This window comes from Fopius arisanus, unplaced genomic scaffold, assembly GCF_000806365.1.
Source record: "Fopius arisanus strain USDA-PBARC FA_bdor unplaced genomic scaffold, ASM80636v1 scaffold00029, whole genome shotgun sequence".
Taxonomy (NCBI): Eukaryota; Metazoa; Arthropoda; class Insecta; order Hymenoptera; family Braconidae; genus Fopius; species Fopius arisanus.
In genome coordinates, this window is record NW_011887768.1 from 604,061 (window position 1) to 615,825 (window position 11,765).

General features: G+C 36.8%; 2 protein-coding genes across 4 annotated transcripts; one reads left to right on the forward strand and one right to left on the reverse strand.

Moving 5' to 3' along the window:
- Window positions 1-763: 763 nt before the first annotated feature.
- E(z) (histone-lysine N-methyltransferase E(z)) lies at window positions 764-4,473 on the reverse strand. Of its 3 annotated transcripts, none has more exons than XM_011302764.1 (7): window positions 4,252-4,473; window positions 3,545-3,858; window positions 3,209-3,427; window positions 2,904-3,120; window positions 2,711-2,734; window positions 1,254-2,541; window positions 764-970 (listed from the first exon to the last, which is right to left on the reverse strand). In XM_011302764.1, exons 1-7 carry the CDS (start codon window positions 4,385-4,387, stop codon window positions 910-912), a joined length of 2,259 nt encoding a protein of 752 aa, XP_011301066.1. In that variant the 5' UTR covers window positions 4,388-4,473; the 3' UTR covers window positions 764-909. The 3 variants fall into 3 exon arrangements, with proteins under 3 accessions (XP_011301066.1, XP_011301065.1, XP_011301067.1); XM_011302763.1 differs by having other exon boundaries at window positions 3,545-3,861; XM_011302765.1 differs by lacking the exon at window positions 2,711-2,734.
- Window positions 4,474-4,996: 523 nt separating this feature from the next.
- LOC105265328 (lipoma HMGIC fusion partner-like 2 protein) lies at window positions 4,997-11,165 on the forward strand. Its single transcript, XM_011302766.1, has 4 exons — window positions 4,997-5,217; window positions 9,956-10,141; window positions 10,297-10,683; window positions 10,773-11,165. Exons 2-4 carry the CDS (start codon window positions 10,012-10,014, stop codon window positions 10,916-10,918), a joined length of 663 nt encoding a protein of 220 aa, XP_011301068.1. The 5' UTR covers window positions 4,997-5,217; window positions 9,956-10,011; the 3' UTR covers window positions 10,919-11,165.
- Window positions 11,166-11,765: the final 600 nt, after the last annotated feature.

The window sequence follows — 11,765 nt, forward strand, 5'->3', positions numbered from 1 at the left end:
CATTACTTCCAGTCAATTTCTGCTGCGCGTTGTTTTCAACCCTTTTTTAGTCATCTTCTTCCTTTCACATATCGACTTTTGCATCGCTTTATGATACCCCGTGTACCCCGGGTTGGGTATGTTATTACGGTGATGAGGTAATTAATTAATTCAACGGGTGATTAATTGGGCGGGGAACAGGATGATCTAGTGGGAATGGTTTAGACAGGTGCACCCCGTCTTTCCACGCAAGGAAATTTCTACTTGCGCGTCACGGACTTCAAAATTACTGCCAGTTTAGAAATTATTGCAATGCTTGATTATTTCTGCTTTTTCAATAAAAAATTGTAGGGCAGTAGATGAAATCATTAGGAATGGAATGAAAATTTCGGAGGGTGTTTTTTTTTATAAATTTCCGTTAGATAGTAAGGGTGGAAATTTTTTATCGATTGACTAACTATAACTTCTGCAAAAAAATTAATAGATAACGATCTATGTTTGCCCTTAAGGGATGAGGGTATCCCGAGGTATAAAATAAAAAGCTTTTTATTATTATTGGTATTATCGCCTAGCGTATTGAGTTTGAAATAATTTTTACCCCGACTTTAGGGTGAATAAGACATGTCTAGGAAAAATAACATTTTTGGGGGAAACAGTCGCATGTTAAGATTAATATAAAATTGCCATGTTATAAAATAATTATTCAATGTTTCGATGGGAACCTCTCCTTTATATTACCAGGAATTTAAATTGAACGTGTAATGATGAATGAGAATAACGAGAATCTGTAATCAATTTTTTTTTATTTCATATGAAAAGGAGTAAAAGATAAAATATATAGGGTTCGGTTTCTCAGGGTTTATGGGGTAAATAGATCACGTGAATCATAGGTATTTACAACATCTGGTGAAGATATTTCTCCTCGATGATTCAGAGGAACTCCATCTCACGCTCGATTCCAACAAACTTTAGCTGCTCGGTCGGTCCATATCTGCAATCAAACGATTTTCCTTCGTATAAAATTCCATTTTATTGCCGTTTCCATCTGCTTAATTAATGTTTTTCAATTCTAGGAAATTATCTAATTTATCCTAAAAATTCTCGACTCAAAACGGAAATGTAATTAATTTTTTTGCGACTGATTCAATTTCGTATAAAAATGGCAATTTCAATAGGAGTCCAATTATATTTTTTATTCATGAGTGGAATCAGTAGAAATATGAATTAAAATAAATTTCCTATTAAAAACCCGATTAGAACGACAAAAAACTCACCTGTAATCGAAAAACAGTTCCTCCCCGGGCTGAATAGCTCGTTTAGCAAAAATTCCAATCCTGTGATCGCCATTAACCATCATGACCTTGGCATAGCAATTGGGATTGATAGAGTGATTGGCAAATCGTATTTTGTTTCCCTTTCTCGTGGCATCAACGACAAAATCATTATTAAGATTGAACAGAAAGCTGCACATGTATTTATCGTAAACCTTGCCCCTCCTATCAGCCTCGTCCTGGCTGATGATCTCCCCGCAGTACTCAGATATGAATTCATTTTTGGCAGCTGATTCCTTGAGAAAAATTCCCCACCCAGCGACATCAGATGGTGCCATAAGCAGGTGTTTGTGGAGTCCCCTCTGGACACTGACATTTTTGCACGATATCTTGGTGATGTGAAACTGATCAGCACCACATGTCTGACACAAATCAGGATCGCACTCTCTGACAGCCAAGTAACAAGGACACTGTTTTGTATTGCACTGTGCTTTGCACCTGCAGCCAGGAAATCTATTCTGGCATTCGGTGCTGCACTGGCAGAATTTCTCACAGAAATTTTGGGCCTGAATGCAGGGACAGGAGTTGTCGCAGGCCCTCCCAGGATGATCGCAGGGGGCAAAGTTGTGCACGTGATTGGCACCCGAGTCCTTCTTCAGTTGAATTTTTCTGCAGTGCATGGACCAGAGGCGATGCTTCTTCTTCTTTTTCCTGGGTGGTGTGAAGTCCTTCATGCTCTCGATAGCTGGAATGTCGTGCTCCTCCTTCTGGGCGAATTCGTACACCTCCTGGCAGGTTTTAGTGAGCATTATCTGGGCTAGAGCACAGGGATTACCTGGAAATGCCTTGTGGAGAATTCGGAAGAGACTCTGCTCTGAGCCTGTCCATGAGTATTCACTTTCGGTTTTTACTCGTTTGTTTAGACCCAACAGGGTGAAGGGACTCTGGTGATCTGGCTGCGCCTGTTCCTCCTCCATCTCCTCAGGTTTTGAGTCTTGATTCACATTTTGCTTGAAGTCTTGACAACTGCCACCCTGGCTGTACTTATTACTATCATTACTGTCCTCACTACTTGCCTCATTACCAGAATCAACACTCGCTTGTTTACGAACTTTACGAGGACGCTTGTCATCCCCCTCCTCGTCCTTGATGTCAGCTGCCTGAGCTGCCAATTTCTCCTTCATTCCTTCCAAATGCATGTAACACTCAGTACCACAGGGATCCGAAAATGGTTTGAGATCAGGGCCTTTCCTCTTTTGCAAATTGGGCCCAGGGTGACACACTTGAAGCCCTAGAGAAATAAAATATCATTACAAAGCTATAAACGTCCTCGAGACAAGCATTCCATGAATAATCGAGCGATGAAACGGTGAGTAAATTGTGATTGTGGAGGTGAATCCTTGATGACTCTGCGCTATTAAAAAAAAAAAACAATTGGACAATTCTGAGCTCTCGATTACCTTGCGGTGAGGTCCCTCTGGCTGCTTCATAAATCAAGAATCACAATATTTTTGCTGTTAATATGGGAAGAAATACCCGAGGGATATTACAAACTATCAATTTTTCTTTCGAGTAGAAATTCAATTCAACTGAAAGGATTGAGATATTCGGATAAATTTCAATTCGGTATGAATTAAAAAGTGAAGAACTTACGATGGAGAAAACAGTCGTATTTGAAACATCTCCGACAGAAGAGCGTGTGGAAAGAGTGCATCGTTTGCTCCCTAGGTACATTCTTTGCATTTACTCCGTCGATGTTTGGAGTGCATTCTGGAGGCAGTACATTAGGATCAGACCTCTCTGTCAGCTCGATGTACTTCTCCCGGAGCTCTTCTGGTCTCCCTTTATCAGAGAATTGACTCGAGATCGCCTGAGAAATAAATCCAATAAATTTAATGCGCAAATTTGAGGAATAAATGGATTAAATTTGAATCTATCTTCGAGAACTCTCAACTCACGTTGAAGACCTGCATCGAGGGAAAACGGGAGATATCCTTATCTTCTTTTCCCTCCTCTGACTTCTCATGCTTCACATCGACCTCTTTCTTCTCCTTGTCGTCTCTAGTTCTCCTTGGTGCTTCCTTCTCTTTATCATCCTTCTCGTATTTCACGAGCTCGTTTACCAGATCGACGAACAGTTGGTCATCCATAAATCCAGATTCTCTGTCTCCATGAACCTAGAGGTGAAATTACATTTTCATAGGATGAGCGATTGAGTCGACTAAATTGCGGTGGAAAAACCGAAAAGATTCGGAAACAAAAAATGATGAGAGGGTGGAAACAATTGAATTCACCTTTCCATCGTAATTTTTTATGAGTTCCTCAATGAACGTTCCGTCCTGATCTAGAATCTCATCCCCCATGTACGGTATATTATGGAGAACGGTTTCGTCCTCAACCATGAAATTCTGCTGTATGGGAGCCCAGGTGTACATTGTCGGAATTGGAGTGACGGCGTTGATGATTTTTACGGGAAAACTCTGGACATCTCCATCGGAGCTCGTGACTTCACCCTTTTTCATGCAGGAGACATGAGCTGGAACATCCTGCATCGCCAGCCACATTGCTTTGCCATCAGCCCAACGTTTCTGCTCAGCAACCAGGAGATCTACTTTGGAAATCAATTAAGAAAAGGCTCATCAATTTTTATTTTCCCCAGGACGATGCATCAACTGAGTAATCTCGAATCGCTGGACAATAATTCTTATCTGAACTGCTTCAATGACTCGGAATGAAAACACATAATTACTCAATTAATTCCAAAAATCGTAAGTCATCATTATATATTTTCTTAATAAAAAAAAACACTGGGTGAAAAAAATTTTACCAAATTCGCGGAGACTGGAAAAATAATTGCATGAAAATAAAATAAATCTTACATTTCAAATTACTTAAATAATTAAAAAGAAAATTCAACAAAATGGTGATTTGGAAATGAAATTTCAATGGAGAAAATCACCCCAAGACAAAATGAAAGAATAAAAAAACAAATTGAACTGACCCGTCATAACTTTTCGATTCTGGTTCCACGCGATTTTCACCTCATCCGCTCTTTTATCCCTCTTCTTCTCCCTCAACTTGACATATTCCAACTTGACCCGCTTCTTCCACTCCGCCGGAACTTTGGCCTTCGACATTATAAAACAACTAATTCCTCAAAACAACAATAAAAAACCAGAAAATTTTATAAAGAGAACAAAGCTCGACAGACGCGTGCCGCCATTTATCGTCAACTCAGTGATGCCAGATGTGAACCATTGCGCATCTCTACCGACGCACACTATTTAGCGCTCCATTTGAATTCAGTAAATACCTAGCAACCTGAGAAAATCAGCAAAGACCACTGTTCATCAAAATCGAGAAAGTATCTTAACAATTTATTAAAAAATCGCATGACATACGTCAACAGAATGTATGCCTGCAATTATAAAAAATGGAGAAAACGAAGAAAATCAGAAAAATCGGCTTTTGCCGAACGGAAGTGACTTGTGGTCAATTTGACCTATATCCCAGAGCCATTACACATGTAATTAATCTATCCCTTGCTAATTACTGATTTGGCATTTCCTCGAAATATTTTTTATTTGATGGGATGTCTTCCTACTTGTTCGTGTCGACGTCCTCTACGTCCACTCCTCTCTCTCTCTCTTCTCTCTCTGTCTCTCTCTCTCTCTCTCTTTCATTTTCTCCCCTTTCCCTTGATGTGTGCCTTCTGCCGTTTATTCTTCCAACATTACACCGATTCCGTTTGCGCTTCCACATTCGGTTTTCAGTCCAGCTCGGCACGTCCAACGTGCCAGTTCAATAAGAAATTCTCCAGGACACCCGGGACACCCAGGAATCATTTTTTATCAAACCATCCGATCTCATTTTAAAAAAACAGCCATTCCTACCTGTCAAATGAAAGCTGGCGACCTGAGGGAGTGATGACGTGAAGAAGCCCGTATTTTTTTTGAATTTTCAAACGGTGAGTTCGAATTAATAAAAAAATTTGGATTCTCATTTTTTAGTAGAACATTAGGGCAGGATAATTACGATAATGTGTGTGCACTCATACAATCATTTCTGATGAATTAAATGTTTGAAACGAGAAAATAAAATCGGGTTTCATGTTTTTATAAATTTTTAGTCGAGATTTTTTTTGGAGTGTACGAGAATTTGTCGAGAATCGATTCGATAATTTGGGATTGAGAATTAATTTTTTTAAGGATCTCCAGTAATTAATGATTCATGAATTACATTTCCCCTGAAGTGTAATTGAAATGATGGAATGACCGAGAGATTTCATTTCTAAACATAAAACAAAATTTCGTTCTGCTTCTTCCGCAAACAAATCGGAATGCGGAAAACTTTTTACAGAAATACGGAATGCGGTTGTTCTACAACTTCATGCGGGCATTGTCTATTACTATTTTCTATTTTACTTTCGATCGTCTGCGGTCACCTGTTAAAAATTTACAAAAATGTCAATCACAAAGTCGCAAAATTTTCAATTACATGATTTTAATTTCAATATCAATTAAAACCAGACAGTAAATGTCCCATCATTTTGTCGTCGTTAATTTCAATCGCTTGCTTAAAATTTCAAATAAAATTTATCTCATTACATTTTTCATTACTTTCATCATTTTATTTATTTATACTCACGAATGAAGTATGCGTTCATTAATTCCTGGATTGCGTTGAAAAGAACTTCACCACTTCTTTAACAGTAGAATTGAGTCCCGGTGGACTTTCTTAACCGTCATCTTCATGAATAATGCATCCTGGGGGCGGAATTCTTCCATTTCACCCTAACATGTCCTTATTCCATTGTAAAATGGTAATAAAGTATCGAGAAATAATTCAGCAATTTCAGTTCACTTAACTCTCTCCCGAATTGAGTGCCCAATTCATGTCTCCTAATCATATCAAAAATAAAACCATAACACCACATACCCCTGATATTTCAGTCACAAAGTAATTTCAATTTCCAATTACATGAATTTGAATTCAATTCTCCAATTACCACCGCTCACTAAATATTTCATTTGTCTATTAAAAATTCGAGAGAATGACAAATGCGATTGAATTTCCAATAAATAAAAAAGTCAGTATAATTATTGCTCAAATTTCCAATATTTATTACAATATATTTTATATTAGCAAAATGGCGTGAACAAATTGACGGATTCAATGAAAAATTAATTTATTATTCGATTATTACCATTATTTTTTAATTGTTATTAAAAATTTAAAGGGTAATTTTCTACTAGACTAGGTGAGAGGATTGAGGTGTCGATTTTGTTAGGGATTTATCCCAAATTTTCGAAGATAATTTCCATTGTTGTTAAATCATAACTTGACGGTTGTACATGTGCGTTAGTTTGCTCCCCACGTCCTACGCAGTCGACATGTTGCCGGAGGGAACAAATGAATCTTAAATAAAAAAAAGTAAGGAATTATGAAAGACGATGGTTCGTCTGTCCATCATCTCCCCACACGCGACGCATTCTAATTGCCATGAGCGTTTGCCGGGCGTTAAATGATGCGTGTGCACGCACGAATTACGCGACTTTTTCCTTCATGCGTACCAATCAAAGGGGAAAACGCTCTAAGCATTCTTACCATTGACTCAGACAAAGAACCCAAAGCAGACAGAAATATTCACTCAGAATTACGCAATTTATCTGACCGTATCGTAATTTTTCACGGACAATTACCATGGAAATATTGGGAATGAAATAATATGGGAATAATGCCGTGTCATTTCATTTTTCAGATTTTTCCATTTTCTCTAGTTCTCCCTCTTTATAGACATTTTTTTTCATGAATCTATTCATCATTAACAATTATAGTATACAATTGTTTATTGTTTATTTTTTATAAACTTCTGATATAAATATTTTGTGAGTGTAAAATAACAGAAAAATCCAGGAAATTTAACAGGTAATTTAATATGTTTTTATTTTGAAGATTGAAGATTGAAGAATTCGTTAATTAGAGATAATTAATTTTTTGGAAAAAAAAATTCTGCAGTATTTTAAAAAATCGGGAAGTGAACATTTTTTTTTTTCATGAACGAAAATTAATTTTGTAGTTATGAATTATTAACTGTTAGTCATCGAGGAAGGGAGACGAAAAAGGGATTGTGTTTAGAGATTGAAGAGAGGGAATCTCCGGTGCCTGAAATTTTTTCTGAGCCCGAACCGTCACCCGGTGACACATCGTTCAACAATGCGACCTAGAAATGAAAAAATTTGGAAGAAAATAAAAGATAATGAGATAAAGATAAAAACACTAAATAATTTGATGTCTAGTAAATGGAAGAGTCCTATCTAATTTCATGTCCGAGCAGACGCTGGAACTTCCGGTCGCTTCTCCGGCGGACACATTATTATTATAAAAAAAAAAATTAAAAAAAAGAAATAAAATAGGCGGAATAAGTCTCGCCAACGCTCATCGCTAATAATAGCAATGCCTTCCACACTTGAACAGACAAAAGAATTCACTGAATTTCTAATGTCAATTGTCTCAATTTTTATAAAAACTTTATCAGAATTTGATAACAACAATTGATTATCCACGAAATTCAATTCAAGTCATAGTGACGAGATGAATCTTGGAATGGACCGTTGAAAAATTTCGGTCGTCTAGGAGATTTCATAAAAGGGATTTCATAAAAAAAAAAAGTGTCAGCCTCCAGCTGAGGGCTGTATGAGAGCAATTAATTGTGGTTAATCTGGATGATTGATGGATTGAGAAGTCTTGTTTATTTAATTTTCTAAGAACCTTCCATTAATACCCCTGCAGATCTGGTACTGTTTGGAGAACCAGAACACATGCCATAGAGTATGTATTAATAGTAAAATCAAAGTTGATGGGATAGCTATAAAATGCTGAATAAAAATCAAATCATCCACGATTATTCGAAAATTATGATTGAATAATTGAAATAGAACGGATTAAAATACTATCAATATGATTATTTGATTTGATTTCATTTAATTTGAGATAAATCGACATAAAAATATTAAATTATTCCGCATATCGCACATTGGGGAGATAAAATAATTTCCCAGCTGAAAGAGATAGGTAAAATGATTCATCCGCAATCTTTAACTGAAACTCATTATTCCATATCTCATAATTTCTCCCAGAACAATGAATGCCCATTTATTAAAAATACCAACCGAAATACGGATTTATTAATGATTTATCTTAATAAAAAAATATGAAAATCTAGTTCACCTTGATATTACCTTTAATTATCATTCCTGAACCGAGTATCATCCATTCCCATTTTACTGGATGAGAAAATGAGGGGGAGGAGAATGAGAGAAGATGTTGAAGTAACAGAGTAAAAAGGCATGAAGTGGTATGCACTTGTGGACTGGAAAATCCAGGTGAGTTACAGAGAGGAGAGATTCAAGAAACTCGAAGCAAATAGAATCTCTCGACACGCGATAAAATTCAGCATGTCTTCAATAAGTCAACAAAAAATTAGTGCGAAATCAACGCAATTTTGTAAATTTAATTGCGCTCATAATTCATTAACGCGAGGAAATCGGCGACGATTTTTTGACTGATTTATGTAGACCCCTGATTTTTTTTCTCGCGATTTTCATAGATATTTTCTTAGATTACGGACGGTGTGATGCCTTGACTGGTCAGATAAATCGATGCAAATCGGTTTGCCTCGTTAATTCGTCTGGGTGAACCCATGGGGTTCGCCTGTTGATTCGAAGTCATGATAAATCGCTCCGTGCGATAACATCGCTCGATGGCAAATGAATGCTCTTGAGTTGATTCAAAATGTCAGGGGAACAAGAATACGTAAAGACCCATAAAATAAACTTCATTAAAAAATCCATCCGGAAATTTGAATTGAAATTCCTAGAATCTCGTGTATCTGAATTGAGGGAAATTTAATTTGGCAATCGTGTGGAGAACCGGTAGGCGGGGAATAACCGATTTTTTTTTTGCGACCAATTTTTGGGGAATATCTCGGAATGAAAGAGAGATAGCGATATTTTTGATTATACATTTTTTGTAGAGGAAAGTGATTGCTATAAGAAAGGTAATTATGAAAAAATCGATATTTTTCGTCAATCCCGAGATATTTTGAGGAGACTGCTATCGAGAGAATATGTATAATGCAATATTTCGATATTGCACCAATAATTGGACATTTTATATTTATCTCGACGGATTCCACCGATTTCCAATTTTTTACTTCCATTTTCATGATTATTGCACTCAGGATTGAGAGAAAAATATAATAAAAAAGGGTCAAGCCCCCTTTCGGTTAAAATCGATTCGTTACATTTACCGCAACATGAAAGGGAGTTTTCTGCTCTCTTTTCGGTGGATAGGTTTAGCAGTGGGGGGACAAGGCTGATTATAGTTGGATTGCTAAAAAGGAACCCGACCATCGACCATGTGCCATAAAGTGGAACACGGTCTGTTCCGAACTTCCTGGAATCATCTCAAATTATTCGCAGTTGTTATTTTGCTCGTTTCACCGTCTTTCGGGGGAATATTTTCTGGTAATTGTAGGGTTTACAAATTCCCACGCTTTCAGTACGAATTTCGGGTAAAAATAATATTTATCATGTAAAAATCGAATGTTTTTTTAAATTATTTGTTTAAACCGGAACGCGAAGGTTGAGTTATTTACACTATTTTGTCCTGCATTTTCATTAGATAATTTTATTCTGTTGTAGAGATAAATACACTGACGATGAGATAAACCAGACTTGAGGACAAGGTGGTGGCAAGGATGTGTTATGTGATAGTCACCGGGCGCAGCCTCTTGTGGTCCCTGCTGTCCCTGGTTGCTATGATGGCTGTACTTTCTGCTGTCATTACTCCAAAGTGGATTGTCGGGCCGCCAAAAACCAAAAATACTGGTGAAAAAAGCCATCACCCATTAAAAATTTAATCCTTCCAATAATAAAATCGTTACCAAGAAATTTCTGAAATATTGCAAAATCATTGGAACATTGAGGCAATTGACAATTATAATGACCGAATATGACAATTTATTTTGTTTTTTTTAAAACAGAAAATGGTTTACAACTGGATTACCCAACGGCGGGCATTTTCAACCGGTGCACTCTACTCCATGACAAAATGAATTGCGCAAATTTTAATTCAGATGGTTTGGCTACGGATCCATCAGTTTTCCCCAGTTGCTGGAAGGCATCGCTCTTTTTTCTCTCACTTGGATTATCGATAATGGCACTGACAGTCTTTGCAGCACTCGTTGGCTGCTGCGTGCAGAGTATCGGACGTAAAAGTATTTTCAATCTTGCTGGAGTAGCGCAGACTGTCGCTGGAATTATTTATTTATTCGGAATGATACTGTATCCAGCTGGATGGGGAGCGGAAAGGGTCCTAAGAATATGCGGCCCCGAAGCTGGGCCATTCTTACTTGGAGACTGCAATCTTGGTAATGAAGGGGAATAATTCATATAATTATTGGTAATTTATTCATGAACCTATCGGTTATTTTGTTATTTTTGGATTGTTTTTCAAAAGGTTGGGCGTTCTACAGTGCAACAATTGGAGTAGCTCTGACATTCGTATGTGCAATGTTGAGTGCTCAGGCTGAAAAATCTACAGCAAGTGACAAAGTCCAGGACAAAATGAACGAGGGAAAGACACTGATTTGCTTGGCCTCGTGAATATCCCAATATGTAAAATGAAACAAGAGAGAAAACCCTGGAGAAAAAATCCAGAGAACTTACGAGATAAGTTGAATTATTTTTTCATCGAGCCACTGGAGTCGCATTACGCTCTTCGGTAAATCCATTGTATTCCTGGATACATTTTTATCCTCCAGACTTTAGCGGAAGCTTTATAGTGTTACGTAAAATATTATATTTACTACAGTCATTTTTTACCCAATTTTGTACGTGTGAATATATATCTGAAAAAAATTTCTCTCTGAGATTTTTCATTCACCTTGGAACACAATTTTTCACGGTTTTTTACGATTGGAGTAAATAGAGCTGCAATCCAATTGAAAAGGCAATTTTATTTATTTTTTATAAGAAGTAATGTTTATTTTTCGTGTGAATATAAATTACTAAGCAGATCGGTCGACAAATGAAGATTTAACGTTACAATAATAGTCACAAATTCACGGACTTTTTCATTCCTATTTTTGATGAATTTTCATTCACAGATTTATAGAACCAATTTTCTCTTATATACAAATTCAGTTGTATGCTGTTCTCGAGGACGAATATCCAAAACCAATCTGTTTGAACATGTGTCGTATTAGAAAAAAATTCATTAGTCATCTCAGATTTTGTTCTTCGGTACATTCATAATTTTTTGAACATGAATTTTGAGGCAATCAATTTTCTAAAAGCAATTCACTGAAAAGGCAATTGCATTCGTATGTATTACATTGTCTTGATGTCTCAAAACTTTGAACTTGATCCAATGAATTTCGATCCTCTGTGATTTCCCTATTTTTACAGTAAAAAAAAAGTCGCTGGCTTATGAGTATTAGTTAGGTATGTG

Coding starts and splice junctions, on each gene's coding strand:
- LOC105265328 (XM_011302766.1), top strand. CDS start 10,012: ATGTGTTATGTGATAGTCACCGGGCGCAGCCTCTTGTGGTCCCTGCTG. Junction 10,142..10,296: donor GCCAAAAACCAAAAATACTG/GTGAAAAAAGCC, acceptor TTTTTAAAACAG/AAAATGGTTTACAACTGGAT. Junction 10,684..10,772: donor ACTTGGAGACTGCAATCTTG/GTAATGAAGGGG, acceptor GTTTTTCAAAAG/GTTGGGCGTTCTACAGTGCA.